Source organism: Pithys albifrons, chromosome Z (assembly GCF_047495875.1).
Source record: "Pithys albifrons albifrons isolate INPA30051 chromosome Z, PitAlb_v1, whole genome shotgun sequence".
NCBI lineage: Eukaryota > Metazoa > Chordata > Aves > Passeriformes > Thamnophilidae > Pithys > Pithys albifrons.
The window spans coordinates 3111527-3132731 of record NC_092497.1 but is presented as its reverse complement, the minus strand read 5'-3'; the positions used below and the strand labels follow the sequence as shown (position 1 = coordinate 3132731).

Sequence of the window (21205 nt, the reverse complement as noted above, 5' to 3'; positions counted from 1 at the left end):
CCAACCCAACCCTGCCCTGACACATCTCCAGCCATTCCCTGGGTCCTGTCCCTTGTCAGTGCCTGCCCCTCCTCTGCCCCTCCCAAGGAAGTTGTACCTGCAATGAGGTCTCCCCTCAGCCTCCTCTTCTCCAGCTGAACACACCAAGTGCCCTCAGTGTCCTCACACACTTCCCCTCCAGGCCCTTCCCCATCGTCATTGCCCTCCTTTGGACACTCTCTAATGGCCTCATATCTTTCTTACATTTCAGTGCCCCAAACTGCCCATGTTGCAGGTGAGCCTGCCCCAGTGCCGAGCAGAGCAGGACAATCCCCTCCCTTGCCAGCCAGCGATGCTTTGCCTGATGTCCCCCAGGACAGGGATGTCCCTCCTGGCTCCAGGGCACTGCAGACTCCTGGCCAACTGGCCACTGACCAGGACCCTCAGGGCTCTTTTCTGGCACTGCTTTCCAGCCTCTCATTCCCCAGTCTGTCCACACACCCAGAGTTGTCTCATCCCAGGTGCAAAATCCAGCACTTGCCCTTGTTGAACTTCCTATGGTTGGTGGTTGCCCAGAGCTCTGATCTGTCGAGGTCTCTCTGCTGGGCCTCCTTGTCTTTCACAGAGTCAACAGCTCCTCCCTGATCTGTAACATCTATAAACTTACTCAGTATTCCTTCCACTCCTGGGTCCAAGCCATTTATGAAGAGCACAGGGCCTAAAAGAGAGCCCTGTGGAACCCCACTAGTGACAGGTCACCCAGTCTGATGTCACCCCAGTCACTGTCACCCTCTTTGCTTGACCATGAGCCAACTTCTCACCCACCACATGGTGTGTTTATCCAGCTGTGTACTGGGTATTTTGTCTAGATGGATCCTTTAAGAGACAATATTGAAAGCTTTACTGAAATCTGAAAAGATCACATGGCTTCCCTTGATCAACCCCGTGGGTTACCTTGTCACAATAGGAAATCAGGTTTGATAACCAGGACTTTCCTCTCATGAAGCTGTGCTGGCTGTGGCCAGTGACAACACTGTCTTTCAGGTGTTTTTCAATACTTCCTAGAATAATCTTCTCTATAACTTTCACTGAGTCAGTGGCCATGACCTCCCACTGCTGGAATTACCTTTCCCCCAGGTACTGCTCAGTCCTGCAGAATTCATTCTGGGTGTCTCTCATCCAGACAAGCCATTCTTGGGATTGTCTTCCCTTTTCCTTAAAACAAAAGATTAGCCAATCACACAATGCTCACAATGCAACTGCTTAATCATACTTATCCAACTACAGCTACTGACCAACCTCTTTAAAAAAAAATTGCAAAGATTGGCTCAAGCCCCTGTTCAGATCTTGAGGGGCACAAACCTTGAGGGGCTCAGTATCGGGATTAGGGGAGGGAGTAGGAGCAGTCACAGGGCAGCAAAAGGGGCAGGGGCAGAAATAGGGGTGTGAGGGGCTGCAATGCAGGGGACAGTGATCTGGAGAAGGAGGAAGAGCAGCAGCTGGAGCCAGAGAAGTGCTGGCATCAAGGCCAGGGAATGGGTATAAGGGATGAGATACACAGTGTCTTGTTGCTTTCCTTCCACTTAGCCAGCCTGTTGATAATAAGTGAAACTGGAAAGCCATACAGGTGCCATCAGAGGAATGGTGACAGTGTCCCAAACTGAGTATAACCTAATACAAGAGGCAATGGTGCTCACAGTGTTGGGGATCTCTGCCTTTTAACAAGATCTCTGCCACACCAAGGGCAGCATCTTAGCAAAAAGTCAGAGAATCATAGAATGTTTGGGTTTAAAAGGACCTTAAAGGCCATCTAGTTCCATCCTCCTGCAATCATCAGGGGCATATTCCACTGGATCAGGTTGTTTCAAGTGTAGAAACCCATAATATAAGGGGGTTAACGTGTGTACCTCAAACACCAATAGCCAGATGGCTGTGGAGTCAACCAAGGATTGTTGGCAAAAACATACTGTGGGAGAGAACAAGATGTGAACAGAGAAGGGGCTGTGCAGAGACAGGGCAGCACTTTTCTGGGACAAACATCCTTGTTGTAGCTCCTGGAGATAAGCACAATATAGCACAGCACAGGAAGGAGGCTGAGAAGTGGTCTAGGAGTGTAGAGGGGGTCATCAAGACCACAAAAATAACTCCAAAGCCCTCTGGCCCTTTTCTAGAAGGGTCTAGAAGAACAGGCTGCACATGATAAATTTCCACATAAAGTGAGAAACTTATGTCCAGCCTGGGGAAACTTATCCATAAAAGATCCCCCCACCAAGACTGGGTGTGCATGCACCCCAGGACCCTGGACACCCCATCAACTGGATCAACACTGGAGCCAGGACTGGTGATCTCCTTCCTTTCTTTCTTTTTCTTTCTTTCTTTCTTTCTTTCTTTCTTTCTTTCTTTCTTTCTTTCTTTCTTTCTTTCTTTCTTTCTTTCTTTCTTTCTTTCTTTCTTTCTTTCTTTCTTTCTTTCTTTCTTTCTTTCTTTCTTTCTTTCTTTCTTTCTTTCTTTCTTTCTTTCTTTCTTTCTCTCTTTCTCTCTTTCTTTCTTTCTTTTTCTTTTTCTTTCTTTCTTTCTTTTTTCTTTCTTTCTTTCTTTCTTTCTTTCTTTCTTTCTTTCTTTCTTTCTTTCTTTCTTTCTTTCTCTTTCTTTCTTTCTTTCTTTCTTTCTTTCTTTCTTTCTTTCTTTCTTTCTTTCTTTCTTTCTTTCTTTCTTTCTTTCTTTCTTTCTTTCTTTCTTTCTTTCTTTCTTTCTTTCTTTCTTTCTTTCTTTCTTTCTTTCTTTCTTTCTTTCTTTCTTTCTTTTCTTTTTTCTTTCTCCCTTTCCTTTCCTTTCCTTTCCTTTCCTTTCCTTTCCTTTCCTTTCCTTTCCTTTCCTTTCCTTTCCTTTCCTTTCCTTTCCTTTCCTTTCCTTTCCTTTCCTTTCCTTTCCTTTCCTTCTTTTCCTCTTTTCTTTTTTCTTTTCTTTTTTTCTTTTCTTCCTTCCTCTCTCCCCCTTTAATCCATCCCACTCTCTTCCTTTCACCCTTTATCCAAAACCCACTACCATGTGCTTATATTAGGAGCTCAGTGACTAACACAGTAATTTGTAGACCACGTCTGTAATTTACTAATAAAACTTAATAAACTTTTGTGAATTCTCGAACCTTTGCTGTTTCTTTTGAGCATGAGCATCTGCAGATCTTGGTTCCTCCTTTCCCCTGAAGGGTGGAAGACTATACCAAACCCCATCCAACCTGGCCTTGGATGCTTCCAGGGATGGGGCAGCCACAGCTTCTCTGCCCAACCTGTGCCAGGGCCTCCTCACCCTTAAACGGAAGACTTTCTTCCCAGTATCCTGTCTAGCCCTGCCCTCTGGCACTGGAAAGCCATTCCCTCTTGGCCTGTCTCTCCATCCCTTGTCCCCAGTCCCTCTCCAGCTCTCCTGGAGCCCCTTTAGGCACTGGCAAGGGCCCTCAGGTCTCTTCTCCAAGTGGGCCCCCCCAGCTCTCCCAGCCGGGCTCCAGAGCAGAGAGGCTCCAGCCCTGGAGCATCTCTGTGCCCTTCTCTGGACTTGCTCCAGCAGCTCCATGTCCTTCTGATATTGGGGTTCCAGATTTGGAGGCAGCACTGCAGGGGGGGTCTCACCTGAGTGGGCAGAGGGGCAGAATCCCCACTCTCAACCTGCTGTTGGGGATGTGGCATGTCTTGTGTGTGAGACTCTCAGGGTTTGGGCTGCCAGTGAGAAGGTGCTGAAACTTCAGCAGGGACAGTGGGATCATGTCCCCTTGCTAATCCAGAGAGGTTAGTAGAGCCACAGATCCCAGAAGACCATTCTGGGAATCGAAAAGCTTAAGTGAAAAACCCTCAGCTATTCTGGCATGATTTGTAGCAAATGTGGTGCTTCAGCAATGTTTTCTTATTTCAGTAATAACTTCATGTTCTGTAAACCTGCCTGAAAAGAAACACATTGGTTGAAATAACCCCTTTGCCGGGCATAGAGAACCCTTACAGTGAGGACATTTTTCTGAATATCCATCTAAACATTGAGATTAGTTCAGCTGGTTAAAACTTGGTTGTAATAATGCCCAGGTCATGGGTTCAATCTCCTGTGTTGGCCACTGACTTAAAGAGTTGGACTTGAGGATCCTTGTGGGTCCCTTCCAACTCAGAATAGTCTGTGATTCTGTGATCAGTCTGTGATTCTGTGATCTAAACTTCCCCTGGTGCAACTTGAGGACATTCCCTCTCCTCCTGTTCCTGTTCCCTGGAGCAGAGCCTGACCCCCACTCGTCACCCCCGGACCCACCCCAGCTCCCCCCTCCTGTCAGGGAGTTGCAGAGTGAGAAGGTCCCCCCTGAGCCTCCTTTTCTCCAGGCTGAGCCCCCACAGCTCCCTCAGCCACTCCTGCTGCTCCAGCCCCTTCCCAGCTCTGGTCTCTTCCCTAAACAAGCTCCAGCCCCTCAAAGTCTCTCCTGTCTGAGGGGCTCAGAACTGCCCCAGCACTGGAGGTACATCAGCAGTGCCAGCACAGGGACAGGCACTGCCCTGGGGCTGTGACACCCCACGGCTGGCACAGCTCAGGGGCCACTGGCCTGTGCCCACCTGGGCACTCCTGGGCTCATGTCCAGCCGCTCTCACCAGCACCCCCAGGCCCTTTCCCGCCCTCCATCTTTCCGCTGAACTCTTCAAATTCTTCCTCTTGCATCTGGCGTTTTTTGGGCTTTTTTTTGTATGAATACAATACCTTCTCTTAACTCAGAATGTTTAACATTCCGATTCATTTTATACTTTAGTTCACCACTCCGCAAAGCACGAACCGCGAGCGCTCCCCGCTTCCCGCCGCGCCGGCCCCGCCCCAAACACCGCCCAGTCCCGACAAGCTCCGGGCGCGATGGCGGCGAGGGGGTCGGGAGGGTCCGAGGCGGCTGAGGAGTCTCCGACGGCTGAAGGGTTTGAGGCAGCTAAAGGGGCTGAGGGGTTTGACGCTAAAGGGGTTGAGGGGTTTGAGGCGGCTAAAGGTGCTGAGGGGTTTGAGGCGGCTAAAGGGGCTGAGGGGTTTGAGGCGGCTAAAGGGGCTGAGGGGTTTGAGGCGGCTAAAGGGGCTGAGGGGTTTGAGGCGGCTAAAGGGGCTGAGGGGTTTGAGGCGGCTAAAGGGGCTGAGGAATTTGAGGAGACTGAGGGGTTTGGAGTGGCTAAAGGGGCTGAGGAGTTTGAGGAGGGTGACTCGTCTGAGGAGGCTGAGCCGGAGACGGCAGAACCGAAATACTCCGCGGAGGACTTTGAGAAGAGACTCATCCGGGTAAGAGAAGATGTGTGTGTGTGTGTGTGTGTGTGTGTGTGTGTGTGTTTTGCTCACGGGCTTGACTTTCTCGCTGTATTATATTTTTCACAAAGTTAGCGCGCTTTGTTCCTGTGGTGCGATGGTTTTCTCCATTGCTCTGTGTGCGTGGATGTCGCTGAGATGCTGCACAAGCATAAAGGACGTGCTAGGAAAAAATACCTTTTGAAGTTATATGGCTGTGTGCCTTCTCCATCAGGTTTACTAACACAGGGTGAAGAAGGAATTTATGATCCCTCTGTAGAACTTCTGTGTGTTCATTTATTACTGATCATAACCTAATCTTTCTAACCTAGTTAGATTGGATATTAGGGAAAGTTTCTTCTCTCAAAGGGTTGTCCAGCCCTAGCATAGACTTCCCAGGACAGTGGTGGAGTCGCCATCCCAGGAGGGATTTAAAAGCCCTGTGAATGTGGCACCTGGACACACGGGTTAGTGGTGGCCTTGACAGTGCTGGGGAATGGTTGGACTCCATGATCTTAGAGGCTTTTCCAGCCTAAATTACTCTACAAGTCTGTAGTCACAGTGAGAGCACAGTGTTAAACTGTCATTTCTGACCTTATTTTCAGTGGTAGGAGTGCTTTGCAGGGCTCGTTCCTGCATGTTGTGGTGACTCTCTCCCACAGGCACTGTTCCTAATGATCATGGTTTGGGCAGTTTTATTCCACATGCTTTAACACAATTTTCACCAGCATCCCAAACATCCATTTAACGTATTTTTGATCATTAGTGTGTCTGTAGCCAACAAGTCATGTGAATAAAAAGATAAAATTTTATCACATGAAGATAAGTACCCAGAGAAAGGAATTCTTCTCCCCTTTTCCCACCCATTCATGGACTGATGTAGTAGGAGTTATTCTTCAGGAATGCAGAGGCTGCAGCAGTTCACATTTCTCACATCTATCAGCTACTTTTGGTCGTGTCACATGATTGCTTGCATTTTTGTTTCTCTTCCCTGGCAGGTTACTTTATGGTTAAAGAAGATATACAAGAATCAGCCTGTTGCAGTGTACGAGGTGAATGAAAGGACAGTGGATTTCTTGCATGATCTTATGGAACAGAATGAGGCCAGAGACAGGGATATGTCTATCGTGATAGAGGACATGAAGCATCTGGAAGCAGAGTATGATGCAGAAAGTGAGTGTGAAGTTTCTCAGTTCCATCCAAGTTTGGGTTTCCTTAGTGATTCTAAAGATTTTAATTGTTAGAATCTGAGGAACATTCATTCATTCATTCATTCATTCATTCATTCATTCATTCATTCATTCATTTTTATCTATCTATCTAATCTATCCATCTAATCTATCTAATCTGTCTATCCAGAGTGGCTGGAGAACAGCCAGGCAGAGGGACCTGGGAGGACTGAGTGACAGGAAGCTCAGCAGGAGCCAACAGTGTGCCCAGGTGGCCAAGAAGGCCAATGGGATCCTGGCCTGGATCAAAACTAGCGTGGCCAGCAGGCCCAGGGCAGTGACCCTTCCCCTGGACTCTGCGTTGGTGAGGCCACACCTTAAGTGTTGTATTCAGTTCTGGGCCCCTCAGTTCAGGAAAGATCGTGAGGGGCTGGAGTGAGTCCAGAGAAGAGCAACGAGGCTGGAGAAGGGAGTGGAGCACAAGTGCTGTGGGGAGAGGCTGAGGGAGCTGAGGGTGTTTAGCCTGGAGAAGAGGAGGCTCAGAGGTGACCTCAGCACTGTCTAGAACTACCTGAAGGGAAGTTCTGGCCAGGTGGGGGTTGGTCTCTTCTCCCAGACACTCAGCAGTAGGACAAGGGGCCACGATGGGCTCAAGCTCTGCCAGGGGAAATTGAAGTTGGAGATCAGAAAAAAAATTCCTTACAGAGAGAGTAATCAGGCATTGGAATGGGCTGCCCAGAGAGGGGGTGGATTCCCCATCCCTGGAGGTTTTTAAACTGAGCTTGGCCGTGGCACTGAGTGCCATGATCTGGTAAAGGGACTGGAGTTGGACCAAGGGTTGTACTTGGTGATCTCAGAGGTCTTTTTCAACCCAGTCGATTCTATGATTCTCTATTTACATATATATAAAAAATTTACATAGTGACATAAGGTTGTTCAAGGACAATTTTTAAGCCATATAAAGCAGGCCATAAATATGGACAAGCAGATTAATTGATAAAACCTCCTAACCTGCTGGGCTGTGTAGCACAGCATGGAAATACTGGCTGGAGAGACAGGGAAGAAACCCTGCAGCTGATTTAGGAATCTAAGCTGGTGCTAAGCAACTGTTAAGGAAAGTACTGGAGGAATCTGAAACAGCAGTGAGGTGGTAAAGTTATGGTGAAGCTGCCCAGACAATTTGATAGTCTATTGTTTTCTTAGAGCAGGGGAGTGGTTCAGTGAACCGTAACACATTTTTTTACTCCATTACTGAAGGATTGTCCCTTCACTGGCTTTTTTCAGAAAGGAACTTTACTTGAGAAGACTGACAGTGTGTGCATGAAGGCATTTTCGTAAATAAACCTCTTTACTTTTTGTTACTTCAAGTCTTCTAGTGCCTTTCCATCAAACAAACAATGATGGAGACAGGCTTCCTGGATCTGCCATGATGACCATGTGCCTGCTCAGGAACAGGCTTAGGCAGACTGGTCAGGGAAGGGGTGGAGTCCCTCAATACACTGAATTTAGTTGACAAACAGGGATGTGGCAGCAGTTTGGCATGTTTAAGCCTTCTTTTAAAGCGTTTCTTTTCCTAAAAAGAGAGAGGTAGCCAAGTTCCTGATGTAGGATTGGGTTCCAGCTTTGGAGAATTCCTTAAAAGAACACTAATGTTAAAAAATTCCTGATTTGGATTGTATTTGTTTTTCAGCTGAGGAAATGAAGGACATTTTCAAAGACCTGGGTCTTTCCCTACACAGTCTGTCCAGAAAAGCCACCAGAACCCTCAATGACCTGGTAAAAAGCGCAATGGCACTCGACACAAAGGACACGTCTCTTACCAGGTAATTCTGCACACTGTGCATGTGGGGTGACAGTCTGTGCTCTCTGGTTTTTCACATCAGCAGCTTCAAACTTGACTTTGACTCCAGGAATGTTACTGTTCCAGTTTAGTTTGGACCCATTGGTTTGGGCAGCTTTGGGGGACATGGGAACTGAGAACAAAGTGCTGACTCTAGGTTATCCCAGCAAAGGAAGGCTCTGAAGCTGGAGAAGGGTCTCAGATGGAGTTAAATCCCTTTCTTCTGTTCATGTTTTTGTATCCAGTGGCCTCAGGGTGCTGCTACTTGGACTGTTGGGCCAGATAGCCCAAGCTAGAGCAGCAAGGACTGAAGAACTGTGACTGGTCTTCCAGTCTCAGCTCCTCATTCTTTTCTCTCAGCTGGCCTCAGTTCATGTGAGGAGATGCCCTCAGCCACAGAGAAATGGCATCTTACAGTCCGATCTTCCTGGGCCCCTCTCCCTAGCCTGGCTTTGGCCCCTGACACAGCAGCACTTGCAGCAAGGAAAGGCCAAAATCTGCCTTGGAATCCAATTTTTGAATCCAATTTTCCTATGATTTTCAGAATCTTGGCTCTTTTCCTGAGCTGAAGGGGAAAGCACCTTTGAACCATTTAGGAAGAGGATGAGATACTGCTGGTCACATCTCAGAGCTGTGCATTTTCAGGGACTGATTGCAGGTTCTCTGAAAGGCAATTTGGCAAGCCAGGAGTGGAGTCTGGGAGTAATTTCAAACCCAGTAGTTTTATTCACCAGGGTGCCAGCTGTTTTTGATTTAGTGCTATGCAGATTGCTGCAGCATTTTCCCTTCCATTTGGAATCTGTGTTAGTTAAGGAAAGCAAATGCCTTAACAGGAGAAAACTAAGTCATTTGTATAAAGTGTGGAGAAAAGAATAATAATAATCCTGACTTTCAGAAGAGCCGACTCCTGAGCATTCCTACTGATTCTCTCTTCTCCAGCTTCTTCTGTGCCATCAATCGTATGACTTCGGAGCTGGTTGAAACGGAATCAGAAAACAGAGATATGTGGTGGGAATTGAGCAACATCAAGAGAAAACTAATGTCAGTCCTGATGATGGAAGATCAGATACTGCAGTGAGTAAAGGATGAGGAAAAGGGAAAGATGCAAGCAGTGCTGCTGGCAACATTAGTTGTGATAACTAACAAGGATAACGAAATTTTCAGGGAGTTGACACCTGTCCAATTCAAAATATATGTAAGTGTCTGTTAAAAGCCACGTGTTATGGACACATTCAGTAATCAAAAGAGATCTGGGATACCATCAAACCCATTATTTTAGAGCAAAAGTGGTCTACAAGCAGTTTTCAGATATGAGCTTGCATCTTCCACGTCGCCTTTGTCTTAGGCTGAGGCAAACCTGGTTTTCCTACCACATTTAGCATGGGCTCTGTAGTCAGAGCAAAGGATCCAGGCCAAACAAAAGCCATTCCCAGGTAAGTATTTCGCTTAACCAGTATGTGGAAGACTTAATAATTATATATATAAAGTCAGGATCAAGTCCATTCCTGGGGGAGGATGTAATCTGAAGTACCTTGCCCAGCACAGCAGAATCAGTGCCAGCCATGAGTGAGGATTGGCCAAGATGATCTCCACAGCTCCCTTCCAGTCTAATTATTTTCAGTTTTTTGCTTTTTTTTTGTCTTTTAAAGGGATAATTGTGGTGCTGCTTGTAGCAGAGATACCAGACCTGTGTGCTTTGTGCAGGTTTGCTGTGGCCTCTCTCTGTGATTTGAGGTTTAGCTTCTGTAACAGATCTCTGACTGAGTTAGGGAATTATGCACAAGACTATTACCCCTTGCTTTTAGGCAGATGGCTTTCCCCTTAGCCAATATCTTCCCCAGCCTTTGGGATTCCGGACATAACAGCTGTGTGTGTTTCCACTGAGAAACGTCACAGGGAAATGCAAGTTTTTCCTCAGTCTTCTCCCTTGTGTTGGTTATTTTACAGGGTTCAGCTTGTGCATAGGTAAGTAACAGTATTGGTATACTAGTATCTCTTTGGATGTAAAAGGTTTTTTGTATTATTTTTTAAGGGATATTCAGAACCTAGAGGAATGTCAGCAAGCAGAAAGAGCCAGAATAGAGAGTCGTTCCCATAACCTGAAGTTCCTGAGAGATAAAAGTTTGGAATTAAAAATCAGGATCAGGAATGCTGAGGTAGGTGGAAAGGATTTTCTATCAAGACATTGTGATGGGACGACACAGCTGTGGTTGGTTGGGCCCAAATTTGTAGTTACAGAGAGATTCCAGGAGCTTCCTAGACTCAGACCAAGGACTCTTGGGCTACCAAGACAACATGTTATTGTAAGTTCTGTTGTTTCTGCTGGCCTTTCAGCACATGCTGTAATCAATACAACCCTTTCTCCTCTTTCCCTGAGAGCTGTGTCAGCTTCGATTACCTTGTGGTTACTGTGAGGTACTGTCATACAGTTGATGATGTTTTACTGAGAAGCCTCTTTCCAGCCATTTTTTACTGAGAAGCCTCTTTCCATGTGCTGTTCTCCCTCTGATTTTCTGGAAAGGCTTGTTATTCTTCACACAAATTTTAGCAGCAACTGATTTTATACACCAGCTCCACCTGTGCCTCAAATTGCGCATTTCTGTTGCTTTCTTCTATGCCTATTTAGGTAAAAACACAAGGAAATGGTGAAATCTTTCTCGTCCTTGTTACGTTTCATGCCCAGTTACAAATGAACTCTCTCCTGTTTGCAGGAGGAGCTTATTGGCAGGGGGATGGAAAGATCCCTGACACACCAGGCACTTGTGCAATCTGCTGAGGTAGGTCTGTGGGTACAAGGTGGATGTTTCTACAATGGTACAGAGCAGGCTTGTTTGTTGGTAACTTTCAGGAAATGTGGTTTGCTATTTAGTTACCTGAACAAATATTCATGGTCAAAAAAGCACAAACTAAAATCCTGTAGATGGATACCCATGAACTGGGGTCTGTTGGATGGGTTTCTCTCTCGCAGAAAATGAGAGGCATCTACTAGAGAATTTCCATGGAATAAATTTTCTGCCACTGAAATCAAATTGGCAGCCTGTGATCTGCCTCCCTTTTTGTGATTCATGTTGTAAGCAGTGGATGTTCTGTGGAATATATCTCATTACATGGCTACCTGTGTATTGCAGTTTCTTGGTAGCATGACCTATGGGATTCCTTCTGCTTCGTGTGAAATAAACCTTCTTTCAAACACTTCAAAGCAAGGGGACAAGGTCAAGTGAAGGCCAAATTCTGAACAACTGTGTGCTATTTTTTCTCGTGTCCTTAAATACATTTTTCAACTGTATCATAAGCCCAGTGGGATACATGGTAAAGAAAAAGCACGTTTATTGAGTTTATACCTAAAGATTCTCCAGCTTTGGGCTAGAGCATTTGTACATGTGACGTTTGTGTTGGTCTGTCTGTGCTCACCACATCTTAATATTTTTTGCTGTTATTGTAATGAGAACTTAGCAAAATAAATTAGTATAAAGACTGTCTTTTCCTTCATGTTTGTGAGTGGAACAATGAAAGTAGGTTTCCTGATTTCTCTGCTGTCATTCTCACGAACCAGCACTGGGTGGCAATGCTTACATTGCACAGCGTTTAGGAGAGCACTGACCAGAAATAAATTTTGTTGAAATTTTACTTCTGAAAAGCCACAGGCAATTTTCTGGGCTTGTCACCTTCTAGAAATTGAGCCTAAGGTAAGGTTTGACTCCCTGACATTTCTAGATCTGCTTTGCCAAAAGCTCTATGAAATGGGCAGCACAAAAGACTGTGTTGTTTTTCGCTTTGATTATTTGAAAAGAGTTGGGGACTGTGGAAGGTGCTCAGTTTGCAGCCTCAAAGAGAAATTATTTCCCCTTGTTGACAAAATAGGCAAAGCAGTGTAAGGGAGGGTCTTTTTCATGCTGCAAAACTAGTTTTTCATGTGTGTTAAGGAGGATGAAAGCTCTTGACAACATCTGTGAATTCTGAAATGCTCTAAGTAATTATGCATCTATTTCATTGATTTAATCACTTCCACAAGTAAGACTCTAGAATAGAATATACCTTCCTCTCTTCACAGGAACTGGTTCCACTGCGGAAAAAAGTTGCGTCTATGAGGAAGGAAGTGAAGAACTTCTATGACTTACCTCCTGTAATTATTCATTCTACTGCTCTATTGTATTTGCAATCAGATTAATTTTAATAAATTTCAGAGTGTGAAGGATATCAAGATAGCTTTGGTGGACAGGTGGATGACCTACAAGTCTGTTAATGATATTAACCAAAAAGTTAACTTAAACAAAAGACTATTTATTAATACAAGCCAAGAAATTAAGTGTGCTTGCCAGGCAAAATTTGTTCTCACAGAGTGAACAGATTTACCAGGTAAATGTCAAGGTGAATTAGCTAGAAATTAGACAAGGAAGTAAGTGAGGAAAATGTAATATATATATATATATATATATATTAGCTATATGTGTCATCAGGCTATCAGTATGGTGGACACAGCTTATGGTGCAGAGGTTGGAGCTCTGAACAGGATTTTAAGGGTGATGAAGAAATAGCTAATTGTAGGTTTAGTCCCCTAAAATGGCTGCTCCGTCATTTTCTTTGATTTCTCTTCAGGATGTTGGGTACTCAACTCTGAAAACACAGTTTTCCCATCTCCCTCACACAGACATTTCTGTCTTTCTCCTAGAAAAAAAAGGCTGAAGGGTGGGACTGTTAAACATCTCTGTTTATCCATCTTCCTCCAAGGTGCAGCTGCCTCCTCCCCTCAGGTGGAACAACATGTTCAAACTGCATTAGATTCTTCAGTTCCCTCTCCTGTCTTGCTGTCTGTGGGGACAAGGAAAGCCCTGACACCTAATTCCTAGTGCAGGCAGAAGAAGGGAGGTTTATCCGTGCAATCTTACTGTGCTTTGGAAAGTTCATGTACAAATATGTTTACAGTTGGGTCTCTTGATTGGTAGGTTTGGAAAATTGCTTAAAATGAGGGCATTTTTTTAGAATTTAGGCCATACCAGACTTTTGAAAAATACATGGTTGTCCAAACCAGTACTAGAGTTTTAATGTCAATACCTTCTGCAAATGAAGGACGTACACAAAACTAGTTTTATTATCACGTAATTCACCTGTGGCTCATCACTAGACTCTTGCAAAGGGGCAGGGACTCTTTCCTGCTGAAAAACTGGTTTTTATGCCATTTTCTCTCATTAGAGTATTCCCCTGGCACGAGTGAAGGTTGAAGAAGAAAAACTAAAACTGGTAAGGGCTTTTTTAACTTTTATTAACTGATTACATGTATTAACTGATTAACTGATGTATTAATTGATGACAAGATTTACCCACCTCAGACTGTAGTCTTAATGAACTCAAGGGAGAATTTACTCTGGTAAGGTAGAAACTGTGTGCATATTGCTCCGGGGAACTGGTGGAGGAATAATGTCAGAGCTACAAAGGCAGGTGGGTTTAGTGGTATCAGTGGGGATTAGGGATCTGTATCCCTATGGATTTTGCCTGCTTCACTGGTTGGAATGTTTATTCACTTAGCTGTGTTGGTCTCACAACCTTCCTTGCAGCTGCTGAACTCTCAGAGAGCTCTAGGGCTCATACTTTATTTGACAAGTTGCCTTGTAGACTGCAGTGGGGACCTTCCCCTGTAAAATACAGTGCCCATTTCCTCCAGGCTCGTGTCACCTGCACATGTAGTTGTTGGGAAACATCCTTAAAGCTGTTTGGGAAGTTCATTGGTAGCTTTACTGGGTGAGCTGGGCCCTGTTTGAGCCCCATAAAACCTGTCTTTCTTTCTTTGGGCTACTGCCTGCTTGCTTATAAAGCACAAGTTACAAGCCTCAAAGCTCTGATCAAAAATCACAGCAAACTGAGAGGCATTTTGTACATTTTCAGTTGAGTGCCCATGCTGGTAAGCCACTTGGTTTTGATTCAGGAATACAGGCTCCCCTTCCCAGCCTCGGGCTGTTTGCAGGTAAGAACACTCATCTCTAGGGAGGACCTGATAGCTGAAAGGTGTATAATACCACATTGGGGCACAGAATAAAGGCAACTGAGCTTGTTCAGCCCTTCATCTAGCAATTTCTCTGTAGCTGTCTGCCATTTGCAGTAGAAAGTCCTTCCAGCTCAACACCTGGGGTTAATCAATCAGTGCTAATAATCTCCCAGGGTTTGATCATTGTAGTAGATAGGTTTGCTATCCCACTATGTATGAAAACTGTTCCACACTCACTGATTCCTCTTGGTTTTCTGTCCCACTAGAATGCCTTGGAGGAAGAACTCTCAAAGGAGCTTGACAGGCTGGCTTTTGAACTGATGTAGTCCAGCAAACTCCAGTTCACCTGAAGTGGCCTACATGGAACATGATTTTCCTTATATTGCATAATTACTTGCACTAGTAATATATTTGGGAATTCCTACTGTACTTCTGAAGCTTCCTGCCTTGTTCCTCTCTCTGGGCTGGCACTCTCGGGATCTTCTAGCAAGTACACTTATTTATAGGGGTTTGTGTAGCCTTGGGTTTGTAAACATCACATATTTTTCATAAAAAACCCTGCAAATATACTGTTGTCTTTATCAGCTATTTCCCCTGTGTGATACACAACTCTACCTGGCCTCCCTGCAGCCCCCTCACCAGGTGTCCGTGTTGTCGGGATTTGGTTGACTGTTACTACTTAGAATTGAATTGTTCAGGGAATCTGGTTTTCTTCATTTTCCATATCCAGCCTCTTGGTTATGCTTTTTCCTGGAGTCCTATCTTTGATGAGGTGTCTAAGGACAGACTCTACAGCCACTAGATCACTGGCTTTTGTTTCCTTGTTTTATTTTCTCTAGCCATTCCAGGGCTTTTTCCCACTCAGAGTATGTCTCATGTTTTCCATGTTTGTGAAGATGAGTTGTGGGCTCATGCCTGGAGTGCTTCTTAGTTTTAGCTTTTTATTTAAAGAGAAGTGAACAGTTAAATTTCTCCTTAATGCCTTTGGCAGGGATTTGATATGTTAATCAAAATGAGCAAAACAATTAAGCCACTTCCTACTTAGTCTCCTAAGTAATGTTGAATTTCTCCACAGAAAGCATTATCCAGGCCTGGAGTAGAGCTGAGCTGAGACGTAGCAGCATCAACCTCTTAATTTTGTGTGATTTTGTTGTCGTCTGAAAAAAAGGAAGCCCACGGCACTGAAGTGTAAGGTTTGCCCACATTCAGGGCTTTGAAAGGTACCAGTCTGCTGACAGTTCTCCTTCCTTTATAAATACAGCTAAGCAAATGAAAGTACATAAATAACCCTAGTGCAGGCATAGCTTTAAAATAATAGAAAAAAAAGTAGTAAAGACCTTTCTAGGTTTGAAAATGCGTTAATATTTTTACAGAACCACTGTGGAATGTGATGATTTTGAAGCTCAGTTGTCCCTTCCAATTCTACCTCAAATGTCATCTTTCAGAAGGGTCTCCTGAACCCTCCTCTTATTTCCATGCCATCACCACACCAGCCTTCAACAGTTTTAGAAGTGTTTTAGAAGCTGTTTGATACTAAAGCCAAAAATCTGAGAATCTCCTGTGGATGGGGAAAAAGCAAAACGTAGAAATAGTGGCCAGAGGACATCGAGCATGGATGTGTTTGTATTTAGCAATGTCCAGAAGAATAGTGGTGCTCTCAGTAACAAATTGTAGATCCATCTGTTTGCAATTAGAATTGCAGAAGATTATGGCCATGATTTAGCTCAGTGTGCATGAAGGATGGTAAATGTCACGCCAATCCACAAAAAGGGCTGCAAGGCTGACCATGGCAACTCCAGGCCTGTCAGCCTGACCTCAGTGCCTGGCAGGGTTATGGAGCAGATCATCCTGAGTGCAATCACACGGCACCTTCAGGATGGACAAGGGATTAGACCCAGCCAGCATGGGTTTAGGAGGGGCAGGTGCTGTCTGACCAACCTGATCTCCTTTTACGATCAGGTGACCCACCTGGTGGAGGAGGGGAAGGCTGTGGATGTGGTCTACCTGGACTTCAGCAAGGCCTTTGACACTGTCTCCCACAGCATCCTGCTGGAAAAGCTGGTAGCCCATGGCATGGACAGGGACACTCTCTGCTGGATTAGGAGCTGGCTGGAGGGTCGGGCCCAGGGAGTGCTGGTGAGCGGAGCTACATTCAGCTGGCAGCCAGTCACTGGTGGTGTTCCCCAGGGGTCTGTGTTGGGTCCAGTCCTGTTTAACATCTTTAGTGATGATTTAGATGAGGGGATTGAGTCCATCATTAGCAAGTTTGCAGATGACACCAACTTGGGAGGGCGTGTTGATTTGCTGCAAGGCAGGAGGGCTCTGCAGAGGGATCTGCATAGACTTGAGAGATGGGCTGATTCCAATGGGATGAAGTTCAATAAGGCCAAGTGCAGGTCCTGCCCTTTGGCCACCCCAACCCTCTGCAGCGCTCCAGGTTGGGCACAGAGTGGCTGGAGAGCAGCCAGGCAGAAAGGGACCTGGGGGGACTGATTGACAGGAAGCTCAACAGGAACCAACAGTGTGTCCAGGTGGCCAAGAAGGCCAATGGGATCCTGTCCTGTATCAAAAATAGAGTGGCCAGCAGGCCTAGGGCAGTGACCCTTCCCCTGGACTCTGAGTTGGTGAGGCCACACCTTAAGTGTTGTGTTCAGTTCTGGGCCCCTCAGTTCAGGAAAGATCATGAGGGGCTGGAGCGGGTCCAGAGAAGAGCAACAAGGCTGGTGAAGGGACTGGAACACAATCGTTGTGGGGAGACGCTGAGGGAGCTGGGGGTGTTTAGCCTGGAGAAGAGGAGGCTCAGGAGTGACCTTATAATTCTCTACAAGTACCTGAAAGGATGTTGTAGCCAGGTGGGGGTTGGTAACTTCTCTCAGGTAATCAACAGTAGGACAAGAGGGCACGGGCTTAAGCTCTGCCAGGGAAGGTTTAGGTTGGATATCAGGAAGAAGTTCTTTACAGAGAGGGTGGTCAGGCATTGGAATGGCCTGCCCAGGGAGGTGGTGGATTCTCCGACCCTGGAGATTTTTAAGGTGAGACTGGATGTGGCACTCAGTGCCATGAACTGGTGATGACAGTGGGGTTGGATGAAGGGTTGGACTTAATGATCTCGGAGGTCTTTTCCAACCCATCTGATTCTATGATTTTATGATACTCAGAGGGCCATTGCCTGTGGGAATCTCCACGCTTGTCTTCTATATAGTGGAGGGGGTTACTGTTTCTTTTCAGGTCTTTAAATCAAGCTGTTAGGATAGGGTTAGTTGCCTTAGATTTGTGGCTATTTATCTTCAGTTCCTTCTGGGCTAGAAAACAAGAGGGCAAAAGCAAGTGGAAAATTCATGGGCGGAACTGGCTTAAGAGAAATTACCTTAGAGGTAACTGATGTGAAATCTAGAGCAGGCATGGTAGTGCAGGGATGACTACAGGTACAGCTCATTCTTACAAATAAAAACCACCCAAGAGCCATGGGAGTGGTCTTTGAACCTGGAAAGAACAAGAGCATAATCTGATTTTCCTGTTAGGGCAGGGAAGAGAAGTCTTGGAAAACATCAGAATGTGGCTGGGTAGACATCAGAAACAAGAGAGCCAGTGTAAGGCACTGGAGGTAATGGCTTGACAATTCAGGAGTCTTAATCACTAGAGGCTTTTAAGGGCAGATTAGAAATGCTTTGCTTAAGTGTTTAAAATGTGAAGGAGTGCTAATCACACTCTAGAATAGAAAGATGGATTAAATGAGGGCTTGAGGGTGCTACCAGCCCTGCTTTTTAATGAGAGCCTCAAGTCTTACTTGGCTAACATTAGATGAAGGCTTTTTATCTCACACGTGCAACCATGACTCCAGGCTTGGGAGGATTTCCCGGGACTGTGGCACTTCTTTAGCACCACTTCATCATGTAATGCTGCACCAGTTGTAAAGCCCTGGAGGAGGTGTGTATGTTCTCCCCTGCGCCCACAGAGCAGCTGCACCGCTCCCTGGCTCCTGCTGTTTCACAGCACTTGAGGAGCCTGAACACAGAGAGCAGCAGGGCCAGCCTGACTAGAGAGCTGCCCAAAGAGAGCCACGTGTTGCTTCCTAACACTGGAAACTCCAGGGGGAAAAAAACCTCAGCAGCTGCATTCAAGCCGCATATCACAGCTGAGCTGTCTGCAGCACATGCAGCGTAAATCTGCAGAGAGCTGTCAGGTCCAGCAGTCCAGCTGCTGATGGAAATGGGAAAAGTCAAATGAAAACGAGGTTTATGGCACCTTTTGAGAAGGTTTCTTGGTGTTCTGGGGCAGATCAGCTTTTCCAGTGTGGGGAGGGGATGCCAGCAGAGGGACACCTCACAGGGGTCCTGCTGAGACAGGAGCACACCAGTCTGCGTGCTTGGCTGAGAAAACATTTGAGTCTGAGCTCTCCTGGCAGCTGTTGAGTGTTTCCACGGAGGTCACAGCAGGTGTCTGCCAGCTGGACCCTCGGCTATTGTATATTATGGAATAATCACCAAGCTTAGAGTGACAGGGACACCTGGAAAGGCCTCCGCTGCTCCAGCCTCCCTTCAGATTACACCAGCTGCTCCACTGCGAGCTCCCAGACGGAGTTTTGGAGACACCTGTCTATTAACACCCGCAAGTGACAGCAGGTGTGGGCCTGAGCTGGCTGCAGACCCCTCAGCTTTCCCAGCTAAGTGCAAAAGGTGTTTGTGTTTATTGCTGGGCACTCAATTCCTCCTCCTCCTGGAAAATGTGAGGATCCAAGTTACACTTGGGGAAAAAAAAAAGGAGACATTAAAATGATGCACCAGATATGAGGGGGTCAACCTCAAGTAAAAAAACTTGTATACATTTTACCACGAAGTGACATACTGTTCTTATAAGACCAATATGCACAATAATAACTGCTTCAGCAAAAATAATAGTAAAATTCATCTGCAAACTAGCAAAGTAATAGGGATTTATTTAAGAGACGACAGTTAAGTACTCAAACTAGAATAATAAAAACAAAATGCTAGAAAAATGGAAAATACACCAGACAAATTTAAGGCTTCTGAGCTGAAATATGTATCTATTTACTCCAAATGCACTGAATCAAAAGATGTAGATGGAATTTCTTCTGGCTGTATCTTTTGGTTAGTACTAAAACAATACTCTGTTTGCTTCTAACATTTCATTGTGGCTGTTTTTCAGCTTTCTTTGGCTGAAGGTATTCATTTTCTTTTTATTCAGATCAATCCTGTAGTGGATATATAATATTAATATGGGACTTCAAATATAATTTTCAAAAATATTAATGATTCTAGATTTATTTTAATATTAAGTTGGTTGCATTTTGCACTGCCTCCAGTAAAACTCTCCAAACATCTTGATACTCAAATGCTGTTTTGGGTACTAACAAGCAAAAACTCGATGTGTCAGATGGTAAGTGTACTTAAGATTTCTTTAAATTACATTTAGTACTGCATAAGTCTCAGAGGTCTGAGAAAGTTTTTGTATTTCTAAGATATTCTTTAGTTTTAAATTACAAGGTCAGCAGTGAAACAATAACAATCCTGGTCCGTGTGACCTTGCAGGAAATCCTTCACTTTATCTCTGAGAGTGCAATCACTGCTAGTAATTTCAAGCAGCTTTAGAAACATTTCTCATTTTCTTACACACTTACCTCATTAAAAAAATTTCAGTACCAGACTGGAAGTATTTCTGCCTCTACAATTCAGAAATATTTCTCCGGAAAAGAAAAACAAACCACAAACCCACAACCGAGTAAGCAGAGGCTTTACCAATGAGAATGGTTCCTTCTCACAGGGTACCACCTGTGTGGGAGGACGTGGAGCTGCTTCCATCTGCCTTGAAGTACTTCAGCACTGAACTGTGTAAACTCCGGTGAAAAAACATCCAACAACTGCGAAACTAGAAACTAATCTAATAAATGCTTCCCCTAGCCTCTTGATAAATGTGCCTCTAATGCTAATTAAGCAGCTTGGGAAATGGATGTTGTTTAAATGTTCCTGGGAAGGTGAAGTTTCTATATATTCCTTTGCAGAGGATGCTTAATGCATCTATGGATGCTGCCATTGGATGCATGGAGATGGAGTGTCATTCTCCAGCCTGGAAGCCCTTGTGAGCCAAAGACCTCTCACAACCAGCTTCTGGTTTGGCAGGGGACTGTGGCTCGGGGTTGTGCTCCAGTGCTGAGTGAATTTCCTCCCATTGTCCTTGGGGAAGCAGGAGTGCTGCAGAGGTTGTGACCAGCAAGTTCAGGCTGGGGCTGCGTCTCCGGGCCTTCCACAGCTGCTGCTTTCCCCGGTGGTCCTTTCTAGGATGTCCCACTGAGACTCTCTTTGCTCTTTTCTTCATGGCAGAGGCATTCTTATCACTTCCTCATAGGGTAACTAATGCTGAAATCATTTCACTCTTGGCAGAGGCAGTCAAAGAATGATAAAACAGAGCCAAAGGAGCCCAGAAGAAGCTCTGGGCTGTACTCCCAAAATTCCAAGAGCCAGCACCACCTCCTGCCTTTTCTCTTCCCTTCCTAATTGTTCAGCCCTGTCTCCCTGAAAATTCAGAATGAGTCCCCTGGTATTTCTCTTAATCTGGCATTTAAAATCTCAGGCAATAAAGCTTTCACCACTCCCATTACAGAGACAATTTTCCAGCCTGTGGTTCTCCATTCAAAAGCTTTCCATGCAGATTCTCAGCTTAGACATGCCCTTCTGTAATTTCACCCCATTAAAACCATTGATGTATCACCAGTCTTCTCCCTTCATGCCACTTACTTCATTCAAACATTTACAGATCACTACTGTGTCCCTGCTTAGTTTACTAATTCTGCAATACCTATGACAGTGGGATTTTTTTTCTTTTGTAAAGCCTCTGGCCTGCTGATTCCTTCAGTGTGGCTCTTGGAGCTGTTTCCCATGTATCACTCAAATCTGAGGCAGATGCTCACCACCCTTGCCTGTGCCCTCATGCTTTTAT

The 21205-nt window shown here is 45.2% G+C and overlaps 1 protein-coding gene across 1 annotated transcript; it reads left to right on the top strand.

The window, feature by feature from the left end:
* The first annotated feature begins 4841 nt into the window (after nt 1–4841).
* Nucleotides 4842–19702, top strand: HAUS1 (HAUS augmin like complex subunit 1). Its single transcript, XM_071580073.1, has 9 exons — nt 4842–5259; nt 6261–6435; nt 8122–8254; nt 9211–9345; nt 10304–10427; nt 10983–11048; nt 12323–12394; nt 13462–13509; nt 14518–19702. Exons 1-9 carry the CDS (start codon nt 4852–4854, stop codon nt 14575–14577), a joined length of 1221 nt encoding a protein of 406 aa, XP_071436174.1. The 5' UTR covers nt 4842–4851; the 3' UTR covers nt 14578–19702.
* The last annotated feature ends 1503 nt before the right edge of the window (nt 19703–21205 follow it).